Consider the following 19,821-nt stretch of genomic DNA (forward strand, 5'->3'; position numbering starts at 1 on the left):
ATTTTGGAAAAATTAGAATGGATAATGTGTTAACAAATGTGTCCTTTCACCACAGAGCTGTGGCTTTGTTTGCATCCAGTTTAGGCTGAAAACTTCATCCATCAAAAATAGTCTTTACAGGAAATAAATTTTGGGGCAGCTGCAGTCCTATTCGTGCAGACATCAGCACTAAGACATTTGGGGCCAGATTTGGCACCCATTCAGTGAAGAGTAGCAAATCTACCCTAAGTTAGGATCTCCAGACCATGGAATTGCTGATGTGGGAAATGAGAAAATCATGGGTTATTTTTTGAAGTTGCAAGGTTTTATTCTACAATTGATGTGAAAATTTTTTTGAAAGAATGCAATAAACTGTTGTATGTTTACCAGTCTAATGGAAGTGTTTATAAACGTACACATCCATATATAACTGAATGGGGTTGTCGCTCCAGCAATCCACCATCTTGGATGTTAACTGAGGAGGATTCAAACTGGAAAAGTGGACTGTGAAGTGTTACATCTGGTAACATAATTAATGTAACACTTTAATGCCTTAATGGTATATATGTTTCTGATGCAACCACTGATCATTTTTTTTTGGGTCAAGTTGCTGTAGAGTCCAGTAATAGCTCTTCAGTATTCAGAAGAAATTCACCTCGTGACTCCCAGAGCCTATTCACGATTGACAAGGATGAGTCAGGAGTGTAATGAAATACTTTCCACTTGCATGGATGAATACAGCTGCAACACTCGAGGCTTGACACCATCCAGGACAAAACCGCAGCTTGATTGAACGCTCATGGAAGGGGTACAATCATTCCAGCATTGACAAATAGCGGCACCCATTTGTGGCATCTAGAAGATGCACTGCAGGAACTCACCAAGGTTCCTTATGCAGCACCTTCCAAACTTGTGACCAATAGAAGGACAAGAGCAACAGTAGGAACACCACTGCCTGGAGGCTCCCCTCCAAGTCGTCTGCCATCCTGACTTTGAAATATATCACCGTTCCTTCATTGTCACTGGGTCAAAACCCTGGGACTCCCTCCTCAACAGCACTGAGGATATACCTGCACCACAGAGATTGAGGAAGTTCAAGAAGTTGGCTCACCACTGCCACCTCAAAGGCAACTAGTGATGGACATTAAATGCTGTCCTAGCCAACAACGCCCACGTCCTGTAAATTAATTTTAAAAATCTCATTTGTTAGTCACAAGTCAGTAATAGAAAAATAAAATACAAAAGGGATTTGAAGATAGAATCAGAGAGTACTGCAACACACAAGAAGGTTGTTCAGCCAATTACTCAATTCTCTTTGAATGTTATAGAGTCTGCTTCCACCACCCTTACAGGCAGTGGCTTCCATAACCTAACAACTGGCTGTATAAAAATTGTTCCCTTATGCATCTCTTAACCCTGTTCCGTCAGGACACCAAACTTTGTACCAATTGAACCAGTTTCACCTTTTTTACTCTCATTGAAATCATTCATAATTCTGTCCACATAACTGAAGCCTCTCATCCCAGCAGCATTCTAGTAAATCTCTTCTACCCCTTTAGGGTCTAACACCCTTCCTAAAATTTGTCCAGAATTTCACTTTATTAACATTTCACTTTTCGTTCATGAAATCTAGGTGCGTATTATATTTCAGGGAGTATTATGTTTGGAAAATTATATAATTTAGGCAGTTTCCAAATGGCAATTTATTTTGCTCCAGAGTATTGTCTCTAAAAGGTCCCCCACCACCAAGTTTAATCTGACTGGCCTGTAGTTGCTGTGTTTATCTCCCTCCCTTGTAACATTTAGAACTTCATGTCCATGAGGATTGGAAAATGTGGCTGGAGCCTTTGTAACTTCTTGTAATATCTCCCACAGCAACCTAGGATTTGTCCCATCCCGATCTGGTGATTTTCCTACTTTTGAGCATCACGATTTGTATTGCCATCTCTGTCTTACAACTCCTTCATATATTTATGAAAGCAAAATACCTTGGGTGCTGGATATCTGAAATAAAAACATACAATGCAGGAAACATTCAGCACGAGAGGCAACAAATGAGATAGATGCTGCTAGCCCTGATGAGTGCTTCCAGTATTTATGTTTCCATTTCAAGAGCATGAGGGCAATCACAAATTATGATTGGGCCTCACTTATACTCCAATGGTGGGCCTCCAGCATTAATGCTGCATGATGGCAGCTTGGCATTTTGGAGTTGGGACAATTTAGTCATCCTATAACTTCTTAAAGCCAGTATGCACCCTTTAAAAGGGAAGGCAAGGTTTTCATCAGTAGTATTTAAAAGCTATCAACTGGATAATGCTCCCCAACCATTGAAAGGAATGGGTTAATCAGGGATAGTCAGTATGGTTTTGTTAGGGGAGGGTTGTGTCTTACTAATTTAATTGAACTTTCGTGGAAGTAACGAAAATTGATGAAGGTAGTGTAATGGATGTTGTGTACTTGAATTTTAGTAAGGCATTTGACAGGTCAGAAAAGCAAAAGCTCATGGGCCTACTAGGGAATGTGGCGAATTGCATTCTCCCCTGTGTCTGGGTCACTATATGTCTCAATCAACCTTATTTGGGGAGGTGATGCCTTTTATTGCTAAACCTATTCATCCAGAAACTCAGCTAATTTCCTGGGGACCAGGGTTTGTGTCTTGCCATGGCAGATGGTGGAATTTGAATTCAATAAAAAATATCTGGAATTAGGAATCTACTGATTGTCAGAAAAAACACTATTTGTCACCCTTGTCTGGCCTACATGGGACTCCAGAGCCACAGCAATGTAATTGACTCTCTTGACTGTCCTCTGAAATGGCCTAGCAAGCCACTCAATTCAAGAGCACCTAGAGACAGACAATAAATGCTCGACAGCTAGCGACACCCATGTCCCACAAATTAATTTTTAAAAAAAGACACGCCATCTGTCCAAAATCTAATTGCTGTTCATAGGATCTTGGACTGTACATTTCAGTTGCCATTTTATAACAGTGACCACACTTCGTTGACTAAAGCTATTGAAACATACTTAAATAGTTTCTTTTATTAAGTTAGCATCCAACAAAATTTTTAAAAATGTGATTCCAGCTTCACATTTCATTTGGAGAATGAGCCTCTGTTTTAAATTTGTTCAAAAAGCAAAGCTATCATTTGTGCCTTTAGGCTTAGGTTAGTGGCATGACTATCTTTTTTTTAAACATATAAATAGTCAAAGATTTTCTAAAGTATCTTGCACTTGGGTATGCATTGTGCTTTTGGGTAGTTATAGAAAACTTCCAGAACTTTAATCAGGGTACTGCATATGATTTGTCATTAAGAATTATAATACCTTTCAGGCATCAGTATCTGCATCAATCCGTTTGCCTTTTGATCAATTCCTCGCATTCATCTTTTTTTCTTGAAGTGAAATAAAGACTGAGATGGATAAATGCAAAGGTGAAACTACTGCACTTGAAAAAGAGCTTCTTCAACTAAGGCGAGAGAGTACGAGCAAGGACATCCAGCTTAACCAGCTGGAAATGACTCTGCGTAGTACGCAGGTAGAATTGAACAAGAAGTCTGACGAAGGTAGTAAAAATCATTTTTGTCTTGTGTGTATGCCTTGATTTGTCCTCATTAGACAAAGTTTTGTGATTAAATAACAAATTTTTAAAAGGGTCTGTTGCATTTTCAATATGCAGTGCCAAATTTAAAAAAACTTGAGATACTTATGAAATTGATTACATAAGAACATAAGAAATAGGAGCAGGAGTAGGCCAACTATCCCTTTGAGCCTGCCCCGCCATTCAATAAGATCATGGCTGATCTGTCATGGCTCAGTTCCACATTCCCGCCCTCTCCCCATAACCCTTAATCCCCTCTCTCATCAAAAACCCATCAACCCGCGTCTTAAAAATATTTAGCAAGGCAGCCTCCACCACTTCAACGGGCAGAGAATTCCAGAGATTCACCACCCTTTTGAGTGAAGAAGTTCCTCCTCAACTCCGTTCCAAACCGCCCCCCCTTTATCTTGAGGCTATGCTCCCTAGTCCTACTATCCTTTCTGAGCGGGAAGAGTCTCTCCACCTCCATCCTATCCATCCCATTCATCATCTTATACGTCTCAATGAGATCTCCCCTCATTCTTCTAAACTCTAACGAGTACAAGCCTAATCTATTCAGCCTCTCCTCATAGCTCAACCCCCTCAACTCCGGCATCAGCCTAGTAAACCTCCTCTGCACTCCCTCCAAGGCTAAAATATCCTTGCGTAAGTACGGCGCCCAAAACTGCACACAATACTCCAGCTGCGGCCTCACCAACGCCCTATACAGCCGCAGCAAGACCTCCCTACTTTTATATTCAATCCCCCTCGCGATGAAGGCCAGCATCCCATTCGCCTTCCTGACCACCTGCTGCACCTGCAAGCTGGGTTTTTGTGACTCATGCACAAGGACCCCGAGGTCCCTCTGCACCGTCGCCTGCTGCAGTTTTTCTCCACGTAAGTAATAATCCTTCCTACCATTATTCCTACCAAAGTGGACCACCTCGCACTTGCCAACACTAAATTCCATTTGCCATTTCCTGGCCCATTCGCCCAGCCTACCTAGATCCTTCTGTAGACTCTCCCCACCCTCCGCACAATTTGCCTTTCCACCAATTTTGGTGTCATCAGCAAATTTCGACACCCTGCACTCCGTTCCCTCCTCCAGATCATCTATATAAATGGTAAATAGCTGAGGCCCCAGCACCGACCCCTGGGGCACTCCACTAGTCACCATCCGCCAATCCGAATAGCACCCATTAACCCCCACTCTCTGCCTCCTATTTGACAACCAGTCCTCTATCCACGCTAACACCCTACCCCCAACTCCATGCCCCCTGACCTTCTGTAATAACCTCTTGTGAGGTACCTTGTCAAACGCCTTCTGAAAATCCAGAAAGACCACATCCACCGGCTCTCCTCTATCCACCGCCCTAGACACATCCTCGTAGAACTCCAGTAAATTTGTCAGACACGACTTCCCTTTAAGGAAACCGTGCTGCGTCTGCTCTATCAAGCAGTTCCCCTCAAGATGCCTCGCTATTTCCTCCTTGATGACGGATTCTAACATTTTACCTACAACAGACGTTAAACTAACAGGCCTATAATTCCCCGCCTTTTGCCTGGCACCCTTCTTAAACAACGGCGTAACATTAGCCGTTTTCCAATCTTCCGGCACTTCCCCGGAATCCAGCGACCACCAAGGCATCCACTATCACCTCCGCCATTTCTTTCAGGACCCTCGGATGCATTCCATCCGGTCCTGGGGACTTGTCCACAATCAGCCCCTCCAGTCTGTGGAGCACCACCTCTCTAGTAACAGTAATGTCATCGAGACCCTCCAGTCTGTGGAGCACCACCTCTCTAGTAACAGTAATGTCATCGAGACCCTCCAGTCCTACCACCTTTCCATCTCTAACATCCGGCAAATTATTCACGTCCTCCTCCGTGAAGACCGAAACAAAAAAGTTATTCAAGACCTCCGCCATATCCCCATCCCCTACCACTAAGTCCCCCTTCTCATCCTCTAAGGGACCAACGTTCACCCTAGCCAGCCTCTTCCTTTTTATATATTTATAAAAACTCTTGCTATCCTTTTTTATATTAAGTGCTAGCCCAGCTTCATAGTTTCTCCTACCCTCCTTTATCAACTTCTTTGTCAATCTTTGTTGACATTTAAACCTCTCCCAATCCTCTTCTCGCCCACTACTCTTAGTTACTCTAAACGCCTCCGCTTTTAATTTAACACTTTCCTTCACCTCCTTCGTTATCCACGGCTTATTACCTCTCCTCCTACGGTCCTTTTTGACCATCGGAATAAATTTCCGCTGAGCACCAAGAAAGATCTCCTTAAAGATCCCCCACTGCTCCTCAGCAGACCTACCTTCCAACATGCTCCCCCAGTCCACAGTCGCCAATTCTTCTCTCATCCTACCGTACTCCCCTCTGTTCAAACAAAGGACACGTGTCTGGGAACCTACTTTCTCCTCCTCCATCTGCACCAGAAACTCCATCATACAATGATCACTCTCCCCAAGAGGATCCTTCACTGCAAGCTCCCTAATTCTACCCGCCTCATTACATAGCACCAGATCCAAGATAGCTCGCTCCCTTGTCAGCTCCAACACACACTGTTCGAGGAAACTATCCCGGCAGCATTCCAAGAACTCCTCCTCGAGCCCACCGCGTCCAACATGGGTTGACCAATCAATATGCAGATTGAAATCCCCCATAACCACGGCCGTCCCATTCCTGCACGCCGCACTTATTTGTGTGTTAACAGCCCGCCCCACCTCCAGATCATTATTGGGGGGCCTATAGACGACACCCACCAGCGTCTTCCTCCCTTTGCTGTTCCTAATCTCTACCCACAACGATTCCACCTTCTGCTCCTTGGCTCCAATATCATCCCTCGCTACCACCCTGATGCTATCCTTAATCAGCAGAGCTACGCACCCCCCGTTTTCCTCCCGCCTATCCTTCCTAAACACTTGATACCCCTGGACATTCAGCTCCCAGTCCCTGTCACCTTGCAGCCACGTCTCTGTAATGGCCACCAGATCATATCCATTTGTGTCGATCTGCGCCACCAACTCATCCACTTTATTCCTAATGCTTCGCGCATTCAGATAAAGCACCTTCATCCCAGTCTTCTCCTGGACCTTATTTGCTGGAACGCCACCAACCATACTCACGCCCCTTACTCCCTCTATTATTGGGACATCCTCGGTCTCTATCCTTACCTGTACCGTCTCCTTAACTTTAGACCCCGCAATGTCACCTACCCTCACACCCTCCCCCCTCCCCCTAATTAGTTTAAAGCCCTGTCTACAGTCCTCTTTACACGATTAGCCAGCACTCTGATCCCAGCACGGTTCAGACCAACCCCATCCACCTGAACAGGTCCCACCTACCCCAATACTGGTGCCAATGCCCCATAAATTCAAACCCATTCCTCCCACACCAATCCCTGAGCCACCCATTCACTTCCTTAATCCTATCAACCCTACGCCCGTCTGCACTTGGTTCAGGCAGTAGCCCAGAGATGACCACCTTGTCAGTTCTACTTTTTAATTCCATTTCCAGCTTTTCATACTCCCTCCCCAGATCCTCAGTTTGCATTTTGCCTACGTCGTCGGCACCCACATGAACAACTACGACCGGATTCTCACCCTCCCACTCCAGGTTCCTCTGCAGTCCAGGTGTGACATCCCGGACCCGAGCACCAGGCAGACAACACACCCTTCTGTGCACTTTGTCATTGTGACAAAGGACAGTGTCAATACCCTTCACCCCACTATCCCCAATTACAACTACGTTCCTTTTCCCCTTCTCTTTGCCTATGGCCTGCTGCATCACTGTACCGTGTGCAGTTTGCTCACCGACCTCACCTCCCTCGTTCTCGTCCAGACTGGAAGCAAGAACCTCAAACCTGTTATGCAGCTTGAGAGGCTGAGGCCTCTTCTCCCCACCCTCCTTCCTCCTCTCAGCAGCCCCCTCTTGTTCCTGACCCTTAGAGTTAGCCAGTCTAGGGGGGGGTGGATGTTACTTGCACCCCATTGACAATGGCACCCTTTCTCCCCCTGATGAGCCTCAGCATCCGTAGCTCAGAGGCCAGCTCATCTACCTTGAGCTGGAGCTCCTCCAGCAACCTGCACTTACTGCAGACATGGTCACTGGGGAGGACCCTGGGGTCCACCAGTTCCCACATCATACAGAAACCACACATCACATGCCCCTCCATTATTCACTGCAGTAATGTTGAAAATTTCCACACGAACTCACCTGGCCCTTTTTCTCCCAAGCCCTTTTGATATTAAGCCCTAATTGCTCACTCTACTTCCCTCTCACTCCACTGCCCGCTCAGACGCTGCCCACTGTCTACACCAGGCCTCCTTTTAAACCTGGCGCTGATTTAAAGCTGGCTGGCCCACAACTCCTCCTAACCACTCCCTCAGAATTCTTAAAGCAGTAAATACAATAAAATAAATGCTTTAAACAGTTCTACAAAGAACAAAGTGCTTTAAACTTATTTAAACAGGTTTTTAACAGGTAAAATCTTATCTCTCTCTGCTCCTTCACTCGTCTGCTCCAGCATGTAAGAAGTAAAACATTCTACTGAATGCCATATGTAATATCAACTTCTGTTTCATACTGTGGTGCAACATGATTGTTGGCCATGGAGGAGTATCCATGAGACAGTTCACTGGGCTGATAACCAGCTCGGGAATCCTTCCACTGTTGTTCCCCAAAGGACCCAAAGAAACACAAACTGACCTGAACTCTTGTGAAAGAAAATTGAGATTTTCATTTGTTAAATATTTCAGCCTATCAGTTCAATATTTTCAAGTAGTTCCTATAATTTTGAAGTGTAGTGACATTTGTGAACAGTTGAATGGCTAAACATAATATTGTTTTGTAAAATTTGTAAATTTTGTAAAAATTAATTCACTGGTAGTGCTTGATCTGGAGGAAAATCTGCATCGAATTGAGACAGAACGAAGCAATGCCCTGCAAGAAAATCAAAAGGTGGAAACACAGTTGAAAGATGCACATGGTGAATTACAAGAAGCTTTGAACCAACTCAAGGAGCTAAGAGATGTACTTCAAAAAGCTCAGATCAGCATGGAGGAAAAAAATGACACTATTGAAGAGCTCACAAATGAACTCCGGTAAGTTACTTCATCCCCAGGAGTGAAGATGTGAACTGCATTGTATTGATGCTATGAGAAAACCAATTTGGTCCACTCATTTAATTTTCCTATCAGTTTCTTTTTTTTGATTTCTGATCCTATTTCAACGCTTTGTAAATTTCACACAGAGCAAATGTATTGCACATTTAAGAACATAAGAACATAAGAAATAGGAGCAGGAGTAGGCCATCTAGCCCTTCGAGCCTGCCCCGCCATTCAATAAGATCATGGCTGATCTGTTGTGGCTCAGTTCCACTTTCCCGCCCTCTCCCCATAACCCTTAATCCCCTCTCTTATCAAGAACCCATCAACCCGCTTCTTAAAAATATTTAGCGAGGCAGCCTCCACCACTTCAACGGGCAGAGAATTCCAGAGATTCACCACCCTTTGAGTGAAGAAGTTCCTCCTCAACTCCGTTCTAAACCGCCTCCCCTTTATCTTGAGGCTGTGCCCCCTAGTCCTACTGTCTTTTTTGAGCGGGAAGAGTCTCTCCACCTCTATCCCATCCATCCCATTTACATGGTATCAGCTGTGGTATTTTGTCATTTACAGAGTTTAGATTACATTCTAATGACCTGCTTCATTATGGCACCATTTTCAAAATGGTCAAAATTCAAAAAAACTCATTTGAAACTCTGAAAGATGAAATTTGTCAAAATTTATCTTTAATGGTTTTGTCAAAATGAATCAGACCTTGTGTAATAGTTTTGAGAAATTCTAATTGTTAAATGGTGTATTTGCAACATTTAAATCTCCCCTTTTTGTTGTTAGTTTCAGAAGTTTTCACATTGATGATTCCATTAGTTGAATTTGATTGTAATGCTTTGATCAAATGTAAACATTTCTTAATAAAAGCAAATTACTGCAGATGCTGGAATCCGAAACCAAAAGAGAAAATGCTTTGACAAAGGGTCATCTGGACTGAAATGTCAGCTCTTTTCTCTCCTTACAGATGCTGCCAGGTCTGCTGAGATTTTCCAACATTTTCCCTTTTGGTTGTAAATATTTCTTCTTTGTGTAAAATTGGCTGAGCGTGATTTTTGACTTTATTTGTTCATTTTATCAGTGTAATTATCCAATCAAATCTACAGCAGTAGAAATCTTCTTATTTTGATCTGCCAGTGTAACAGCCTGTTTTTGGACATAGTTTCATAGATGAAACATGTGATCTCCTCTGTAGTCTCACCAATACCTTCACGTCCTTCAAGCATGGCATTCAGAATTGGATGCAATGCTCCAGATGAAGTCTAACTAATGCCTTATTACCAGTTCAACATGATCTCCTTAATCTTGTACTCAGTGCTCCTATGGATACCGTATGCTTTATTAACTGCTCTCTCAACATGCCCTGGCACCTTCAATGACATATTACATCTGCACCAAAGTCCCTTTGGTCCTGCACCTCCTTTAGAGTTTATCCCTTTGCCTCTTCATGTTCTTCCTGCCAAAATAAGTTGCCTTATGCTTCTCGCAAAGGACAAAGACATATCTGTGACAGACAAATGGCAGATAAAGTTCAATACAGTGTCATTTTGAAGTTCAAGACTATCCTCATCACAGTTGACGATGCTTCCAATCTTCATATCATCCACATATTTTGAAATTATGCACACCATAGTCTAGGTCATTTATATCAGGAAGAGCAAAGGTCTGAGCACTGACTCCTGGGAAACTCCATTACAAACCTTCCTTTAATCTGAAAAACAACTATTTATCACTACTCTCTCTATCCTGTCCTCAGCCTATTTCTTATCCAAGTGCCTACTTTCCCTTTTGCTCAAGTCTGTTCTGTGGCACTGTATCAGGTAACTTTTCAAAGTACATATACACCACATTAACAGCTTTGCCCTTATCAACCACCTGTTACCTTCTCTCAAAAAGTCCGACAAGTTAGTTAAACATGATCTTCTCTTAATCAATCCAATCTGGCTTTCCTTAATTATCCTGCACTTCCTAAGACTGACTATTGATTTTCGTCTCAAAATATAGTTTCCAGTGCCCACATATCTTTTCTATATCTAAGACTGAGTCAGAGCTGAGCAATCCAGGATGTGTTCAATGCATTGTATTATCCCTGTCTAAATTATTATTAAAAAATCGCAACCTGGTGGATGCTATGACTAATAAACTAATTTTAATACATTTGGGGTCCACTATTTCAGGTCTACTTCTTTACATTGAGCTGCTATGCTGACATCAATAGAGTAACTCTCTGCAAATTAGGAAAAACCTAAAAAAGCAAATGTGTTGCTATAAAGATGGCAGCAGGAATGCTGCTATAGTAATTAACTTAATGCATTTGGAAGTGTTTTTTGTTCAGTTTTCAATATAACTCTAATATTAGCCTTATCTATATATGAAGAGTTTCTTTTATTATTTCAATACTTGTGCTGTTTATAACCTCTAACGTGAGAACTTGCAGAATTATTTTTAGTATCAGGTTTTATTCTATCCGCTGAATAATAAAGGAAAGTTTATTTATTAGTTACAATTAACGCCGCAATGAAGTTACTGTGAAATTCCCTCAGTTGCCACATTCTGGTGTCTGTTCGGGTCAATGCACCTAACCAACACTTTCAGACTGTGGGAGGAAACCCACGTGGACATGGGGAGAACATGCAAACGTCACACAGACAGTGACCAAAGTCGAGAATCTAACCCAGATCCCTGGCGCTGTGAGGCAGCAGTTCTAACCACTGTGCTGCTTAATAGATTGCTTAATCGCATATTGTAACTAATAGTGCAAGGCCATACAGCTAGTTGAGCCTGTTCCATCATTTAGTAAGATGATAACTATCTTCTACTCTTTCATTCCTTATCTCCATGTCCCTTCACTGAGCGTCTTGAGTGAAGAAATTTCTCTTTGTCTCAATCTGAAATGGCCTTGCCTAATTGCCCTTGAGAAGATGGCAATTAGTTGCTGCCTTTCATCACTGCAGTTCCTTATGACATTGGTACATCCATAGATGCTGTTAAGTAGGGTGTTCCAGGATTTTGATCCAACAATAATGAAGGAACAGCCATCTATCTCCAAGTCAGAATTGTGTGTAGCTTGGTGGGGAGCTTGCTGGTTGTAGTGTTCTTGTGCCTTTGTCCTTCTAGGTCGCAGAGCTTGCAGGTTTGGAGTTACTTGCTGCAATATACCCACCCTCAGACGTGCTGCTTTCGCTACTGCTGTTATATTATTTCAAACGAAAGAACATTAATCTTTACAAGTCATATAAATGACGCACCTTGGCTTTATATGTCAGAGTCAGAGGTTTATAGCATGGAAACAGGTGCTTCGACTCAGCTTGTCCATGCCACTCTTGTTTTTTTTTGAACCCCTAAGCTAATCCCAATTGCCCACATTTGGCCCATATCCCTCTATACCCATTTTAACCATGTAACTGTCTAAATGCTTTTTAAAAGGTAAAATTGTACCCGCCTCTCCTACTACCTCTGGCAGCTTGTTCCAGACACACACCACCCTCTGTGTGAAATAATTGCCCCTCTGGACACTTTTGTATCTTTCCCCTCTCACCTTAAACCTTTGCCCTCTAGTTTTAGACTCCCCTATCTTTGGGAAAAGATATTGACTACCTGATCTGTGCCCCTCATTACCTTATAGACCTCTATAAGGTCATTCCGCAGCCTCCTACACTCCAGAGGAAAAAGTCCCAGTCTATTCAGCCTCTCCTTATAACTCAATCCATCAAGTCCTGGTAGCATCCTAGTAAATCTTTTCTGCACTTTTTCTAGTTTAATAATATCCTTCCTGTAATAGGGTGACCAAAATTGCACACAGTATTCCAAGTGTGGCCTTACCAATGTTGTGTACAACTTCAACAAGACGTCACAACTCCTGTGTTCAATGTTCTGACCAATGAAACCAAGCATGCCGAATGCCTTCTTCACCACTCTATTCACCTGTGACTCCACTTTCAAGGAGCTATGAACATGTACCCCTACATCTCCTTTGTTCTGTTAGTCTCCTCAATGCCCTACCATTAACTGACTAAGTCATGCCCTGGTTCAATCTACCTTGCATTTGTCTAAATTAACCTCCATCTGCCATTCATCAGACCACTAGCCCCAATTGATCAAGATCCTGCTGCAATTGGAGATAACCTTCCTCACTGTCCACCATGCCACCAATCTTGGTGTCATCTGCAAACTCACTAACCATGCCCCCTTTATTCTCATCCAAACCATTAATATAAATGACAAATAACAATGGGCCCAGCAATTCTCCACAACTACCCTCTGGCTTTTGTCAAGAAGCCAATCTTGTATCCATTTAGATATCTCAATATGATTTGTATTAAAGCTTGTTTTCAAGTAAATGCTTAAATCATATTCAGGTCAATAACCATGATAGGGAATCTTTTCAAACCTTGTTTTGAAAAAGAATTAGTTAGCTTGTCACTCATCCTCTCCTTAGAGGATTTATGTTTTGATCCCATGGGATAATGGGAAGGGAAAAAAGAGAAGTTTTTTGTATTGTTCAAAAGCTTTTTGATCAAGTTGGAAAATCCTTGACTAAAAATCTTATTATGTCAGTATCTGGATGTTTTGGAACATTGTTTTAAATTTCAAATGGATATTTCTATTGGAAGAAAAAATGGCACTGGTTTCTCTCATGTTGTTTTATTTTCATTTAATAATGAAAATCAGCCCTTGGTATATAGGAGCATACAACAGTTGCACAAATAGGAATAAGATATTTCAAAATTGACCATTTAAACACCCTTAAGGTGGAATTTAATTTCCTGATTCTTCTAAGATAGGACACAATTTTTAATAGTACCCTCAAATGAATGGTATCAATGCTGGAGCATAGAATGAGTTTACACTCTGAAGACCGGGATATAAATCTGACTTCAGCAATAGCAGCAAATAGGTGATAGTAAATGATTGCCTGTTTAGCAAGTCCTCATGTCCAACACCATTTTCTTTTTCTGTAAAGTGCAATCTTGATTCACAGTAATTTCATTGCAGTGTTAACGTAAGTCTACTTGTGACACTAATAAATAAACTAAGCTAAAACCCATTTTGTATTTCCATCAGAATTAAATTTCAATATCTTTCTTTCCCTCCCCCACACCACCGCCACCTTGTGTTTATATTATAAAACTCCAAGTCTGCTATAGCAGAGTCTCTTAATTTTAATCCCAGCCCCAAATGAGAACTCTTTATTACATCATTGTGAAGTTTACAGTCAATGTTCAATCACCCACACAAAGCACGCCTTGTTTTGGGGAACACACCATGATTTTCTTCGCAATGAATTGACTTTGTTCAATCCTAAATAATGTGATGTTGGAAATCTGTTTGAATTCCACATCGTGGGAAGCCTACAGTGGCAAGATAGAAGTTTTTATTGAACCAAGTATTATACTTTCTGTAATTAGCAACTGAAGGGAATTTTCTAGCAGCATTCGTTATTGCAGTATTGTTACAGCCCTGTGTTTTAGTTCTAAAGAATTGGATTGGCCTATCACTCACAGAGCAATGTTACAATCAGTTTTAACTGATAGGAGAAAGTTCCCATGCCAATAGACTGTAAGTGTATACAGGAAGTCCTCAAATTTACAACGCAGTTGGTTCCTGAAAACCATGTAAGTCAAAACATTGTATGTCAGAGCAATGGTATAAATGGTTCCTGAACCAATGCTGGAAATCACTCTTGAGGTGCCCTGGCAGTGTTAAACGCCCTCAACTGTTGCCATGTCAAGCTGCTAAGACTGTTGATCCTGCACGCCTTAGCACAAGTTTCTCGGTTAATGTTGGGGATATGATAAAGCCATCAATCACTATCAGTTACCTGTTTGGTCTTGAACTTCTGTGAGTCTGCAAGAGTATTAAATACAATGTAAGTGTATAAATACATTAAAAACACAAGAGTTGCACTGAAAGAATTTAACAGAATAAAACACTAATTTCCAACCTAATAAAGACATGTCGACCTATCCAGTCACATGGATGGACAACACAGAATGCCAATGCTCACTTGTGAATGGGATTTACAATAGTTGTTAAGTGTCGTTCATCGTAAGTCAAACATAGTCGAGGGCTGCCTGTACTTCAAATTTATACCTTCAAAAGAAAAAAATTGCAGAGCAAATAGGAAAGACCAGAGGTGTGGAACTAGTTAGCACTTTCAGAGAACTTGAACAAGCCTCCTCTGTTGTATGGTTCTCGGTGATGATGGGTTGTATTGGTATAGTGCAATGTATTCATTATGTAGTGAAGTACAGAACGGAATGGAAGCTTAAGTTTCCATAGTTGACTATAACCACATATCAATCTTTTATTGAAGGGATAGGCAAGCTGAAAATAATGGGTGAAATGATTGGTTGCCTGCGTAAATGCATCCACATGCTCTAATTCTTAAGTTATTTATTGAAACAATGGGTGTTCATGTTTATTCTGTTGGGTAAGGGTTAAAAAAAATCCAAGCTATTAAAACACTTTTTCTATAGCCCACATTGATCCTATTTAATGTGTTCCTAAGTTTAATTCTGACTTAAGAATAATTATACTATATTTGAAAACCATATAAAAGGCAGCAGACCCCTGCAGGAATTGGCATTGCACTTTAGGCAGCTAATTTTTTCCAAATGTCTGCAGAATTGAAAACTTAATTTGGAAAGTTCATCTGAAGTGGTAAACAAGTCAGTATGTTTAAAAACAGTTTTGTTTTCACCAAGTTTAAAATGAGAAAGCTATCCAGACATCATGGAACCTTTCTATATTATCATAAATATTTCTTGTAGATGTCATGTTCTTGACCATTCATGCTCATTTGAGAAAAGGAGAAATGCTTTCCACTCTTAATTTCTATCACTATTCCATGATTTCCGGTATCTTGTGATGTTGTTAATGTGGCAATTATTCGGAGCCATTTTTGTTGGTACTTGGGTTCAGATCAGTTGGAAAAAGTTGCCAGTCTCTCCAGGGAGCATCTTAAAGCTTGTAGGAATAACGATAATAGCTTTTTAGCTTGCTGCCAGAACTGATCTTCCTTACTGATCTAGTTCTTTCACTGGGGGGAAAAAAAAATCCCAAATGAACCCAGAACATTCAACGTGTTACTTTTTAGCCTTGAAATTAGATTTTTGGGATTTAACTCTAAAAGACAATAGGCTATGATGAGGAACAGGTATGCGATTTTCTTATCACTTCAAGCCACTTATAATCTGCACATCCACTGCATTTAACACTTTCACTGCAAAAATGCAATCCTTGAGCAATTAATCCTGCTACTACATCTGTCTGATGTAGAAACTTGTTGTGCCAAACCAATTCAAGTTGTCCTGATCATGGTAAGATCTCAAGAATGAGCACAATTGAAATATCCTCTGTTGTCAGTAGATTTTGTGAATGATTAAAATCCTTAATAAATAGCAGTATTGTAATTTGAATGAAGCACTGCAAAATTGAGTCTGATTTATTGTTTGTAATTATTGAAAACTAATGGGTTTCACGATTTGATTTATTGTCACGTGTTAACATACAGTGAAAAGTATTGTTCTTGCGGTATACAGACAAAACATACCGTCCATAGAGAAGGAAACGAGAGCGTCCAGAATGTAGTGTTACGGTCATAGCTAGGGTGTAGAGAAAGATCAACTTAATGCGAGGTAGGTCCATTCAAAAGTCTGACGAGCAGCAGAGAAGAAGCTGTTCTTGAGTCGGTTGGAATGTGACCTCAGACTTCTGTATCTTTTTCCCACCGGAAGAAGGTTGAAGAGAGAATGCCTGGGATTCATGGGGCTGATTCAATTATGCTGGCTGCTTTGCTCAGGCAATAGGAAGAGTAGACAGTCAGTGGATGCCAGACTGGTTTGTGTCATGGATTGGGCTACATTCATGATGACCTTTTGTAGTTCCTTGTGGTTTTGGGCCGAACAGGAGCCAAACCAAGCTATGATGCAACAGAAAGAATGCTTTCTATGGTGCATCTGTAAAAGTCAGTAAGAGTCGTAGCTGACATGCCAATTTTCCTTAGTCTTCTGACAAGGTAGAGGCGTTGGTGGGCTTTCTTAACTATAGTGTTGGCATGGGGAGACCAGGATGGGTTGTTGGTGATCTAAAAATGTGAAGCTCTCAACCCTTTCTACTTTGTCCTTGTTGATCTAGACAGGGGTATGTTCTCTACACTTCCTGAAATAGATAACAATCTCCTTTGTTTTGTTGACAGCTAATGCAACTAAGATAATCATGATTCATTTTCTTGTAGTGAGTTCTTCTTGAGTTTTTATGATATTTTACAGAAGCACTGCAATTCTGCGCAGTTGTATTCAATTTGTTTTCTCCAATAGGCAATACAAAAGTGAATTACAGGAGAGAAATATGAAAATCATTGACATGGACCAAGCACTCAAAGATAGACAGTGGGAGCTCCAACAGAGAGCAGCTCAGGTATCTGGTGAAACAAATGACTTTGATTCAGTGCATGATATTCAATACGTTTTCCAGAGTTTTATTTATTCAGTTGATAATATGTATTTTCCATGTCTACTCATTTTGGTTTTTTCCCTTAATTTTCTTTTTGGAGCCAACTTTAGGTTGAGGCCAATACTCAGCTCTTTGTCCTGATATATTTTGTTTGACTATTTTGCCAGATGTGAAAAATATTTCCAATGTCAAATAAGAACTTGGAGGGACAGTATTTGGGAATAATTGGGGATTTTAAGGTGGATTTCTTGAGGAGATTGGTGTGATAGTTTTAAAGGAGCTTTGCCAGATGAAAGACACATTGATCAATTCTCATCTTAAAAATGATAAAATCTGAAGTCAGTTAATATTTTTGAGTATTTAATTTAAATCAAGTGATATCTGTAGTGCAAGGATTGAGGATCAATATTTAAGTAAAGAATTATAATTAATGTGGCTTTTAATGATCCAACTGGATTATTGGTCATTTCATTTATATTTAATTATCTGTAAGTTTTTAAGAAACTAAGAATCTGATACAGATCTCTGATTGTAGGTGGCAGAGTGATTAGCACTGCTACCTCACCGTGCCAAGGGTCCTGGATTTGATGCCTGGCTTGGGTCACTGTCTGCACGGAGTCTGCATATTCTCCCCATGTCTGCGTGGGTTTCCTCTGGGTGTCCCGGTTTCCTCCCACAGCCTGAAAGATACACTGGTCAGGTGTATCGGCCATGCTAAATTCTACCTCTGTGTACCTGAACAGGCGCTAGGGTGCAAGGGATTTTCACCGTAACTTCATTGCAGTGTTAATGTAAGCCTACTTGTGACACGAATAAATAAACTTTAAAGAAGAATGCTGCCATTACTAGAACACCAACATTAATTTTATCATGATTATAGTTCTAGTTGCAGATTTCCTTTTGTTGTATTAGACTTTGTAGTTAATATAAATCTAAAGTTATGAAGTTTAATCAGATTAGTTGCTTACAGCATCTTCTATTTCACAGCTTACACAATTGGATATGAATGTACATGAACACAAAACTGAGATGGAGCAGAAAATTATCTGTTTACAAAGTTCTTTGGAGAAATCTGAATTGAACATTAAGGAGCACACTAAACAGGTTTGATGTCCCTTTTTTTAAACAAAAGTTTAACTTTGTCTTTAACTTATTTGATCTTAAATTTTAATTGTAGCACAGTAAAATAATGCATTCGATCCTCTGACTCAGCAAGAGGCAAGACTTTCCATAAAGGGAGACACCGCTAAACAGTGAGCGGGTGATTACTATGTTGCCAGCAATTTTTTTTTAAGAAGGGCCATTTGCGCAATTTTTTTCCATTCCGTTTCCATTAGTGTTTTGTAATTAATTCTGTGTGATGGTCATGTTTCAATAGCTTTTTTGGAATGCAAATAATATTTTTACAAAGACACAACCTGGTGAACAACGAATCTATTCTGGTTTCTCTACAACATTTGCCAGGATGAATATGGGATTTGTCAATAGATCGGATTTACCTGGTTTTGCATTGAATTTTGTAGAATCTTCTTATCTTAAGAAATCACACTGTTTCTTTGAAGGTGGCTCACTAACACCTTCTCGAGAGCAATTAGGATGAGCAATAAATGCTAGCCTAGCCACCGATGTCCAGTTCTGATGAAGGAATTTTTTAAAAATTAATTCGTTTGAAGGATGAACAAAAGGAAGCTATAATTTTGATATGTGATCTAAGTTTTGTTATTCAGTGAATGAGCCACCTAGAAACTAAATAAAACTGCTTTAGATGCATGGTGGACTGCTGATTGTTGGATTGGCTACCTCAAGGTTGATGAACATAGGGAAAAACCATATTCAACTTTGAAGAATAAGGAAAGGTAGATGGAGGAAAAACTGATTTAAGGTACACAGTTGAACAGTAACTATGTCCCTTTTTTGACCTGAATCTCTGTTATACCCACATTCCATGTTCAGGTTGTCAATGAAACAAACTCTAACACCACTTTGTATGGATAGGTGGAAACTTTGGATAAAAAGCTACACCTCATACAGGAAGAGTTACGTGAGAAAGACTTTAAGCTGCTCCAGAAGGAACAACAAGTAAATCAGATGAGAAATGAAATTGAGGAGAAGGATTTACAAATGAAGGGATATGAGCAGGTAAATATAACCATGTATACTTCAGCAACAGAAATTTACATTGATAAGTAGACCCTTTTAAAATCCCAAAGCACTTCAGGAGCATGAGGAAAGCAGCTGCCAACCTTAAGATTCCAGGATTACAAAGGGTGATCAAAAGTTTGGCCCAAGTAATAGTCTTGAAGGGAGTAGTGTGAGAGGTAGAGATATAAAATGGTTTTGGGAATGACAATAGGGCTGAAAGCATGGTTGCCAATGGTGAACTAAAGGGAGTGGGGATTGCACATTTTGCTACAAGCAGACTAAATGGGAACTTTGGGATTGGGGAATGTGAGCAGAGTGGCTGACTTAAAGCTGATGATTAAACTGGAGGTTGGGGTCATGGAGGAATTTAAGGACATAAGTTATTGAAGGTTATTTAAGTGGGCTTATGTTAATACTGCAATGAAGTTACTGTGAAAATTCCCATAGTCGACATACACCAGCGCCTGTTTAAGTGCACTGAGGGAGAATTTAGCACAGCCAATGCATCTAACTAGCATGAAATTCAGACTGTGGGAGGAAACT

At 40.8% G+C, this 19,821-nt stretch overlaps 1 protein-coding gene across 6 annotated transcripts in view; it reads left to right on the forward strand.

The window, feature by feature from the left end:
- The window catches only part of ccdc18 (coiled-coil domain containing 18), a 128,035-nt gene that overhangs the window by 81,212 nt on the left and 27,002 nt on the right, over nucleotides 1–19,821 (forward strand). For all 6 annotated transcript variants that reach the window (XM_080195230.1, XM_080195232.1, XM_080195236.1 and 3 more), the window contains 5 exons: nucleotides 3,385–3,548; nucleotides 8,460–8,673; nucleotides 17,001–17,100; nucleotides 18,124–18,240; nucleotides 19,132–19,275. In XM_080195230.1, coding sequence (XP_080051356.1) covers nucleotides 3,385–3,548; nucleotides 8,460–8,673; nucleotides 17,001–17,100; nucleotides 18,124–18,240; nucleotides 19,132–19,275 — 739 coding nt within the window. The remainder of the gene's footprint in view (nucleotides 1–3,384; nucleotides 3,549–8,459; nucleotides 8,674–17,000; nucleotides 17,101–18,123; nucleotides 18,241–19,131; nucleotides 19,276–19,821) is intronic.

This window comes from Carcharhinus amblyrhynchos, chromosome 9 (assembly GCF_965287045.1).
Source record: "Carcharhinus amblyrhynchos chromosome 9, sCarAmb.v2.hapA, whole genome shotgun sequence".
Taxonomy (NCBI): domain Eukaryota; kingdom Metazoa; phylum Chordata; class Chondrichthyes; order Carcharhiniformes; family Carcharhinidae; genus Carcharhinus; species Carcharhinus amblyrhynchos.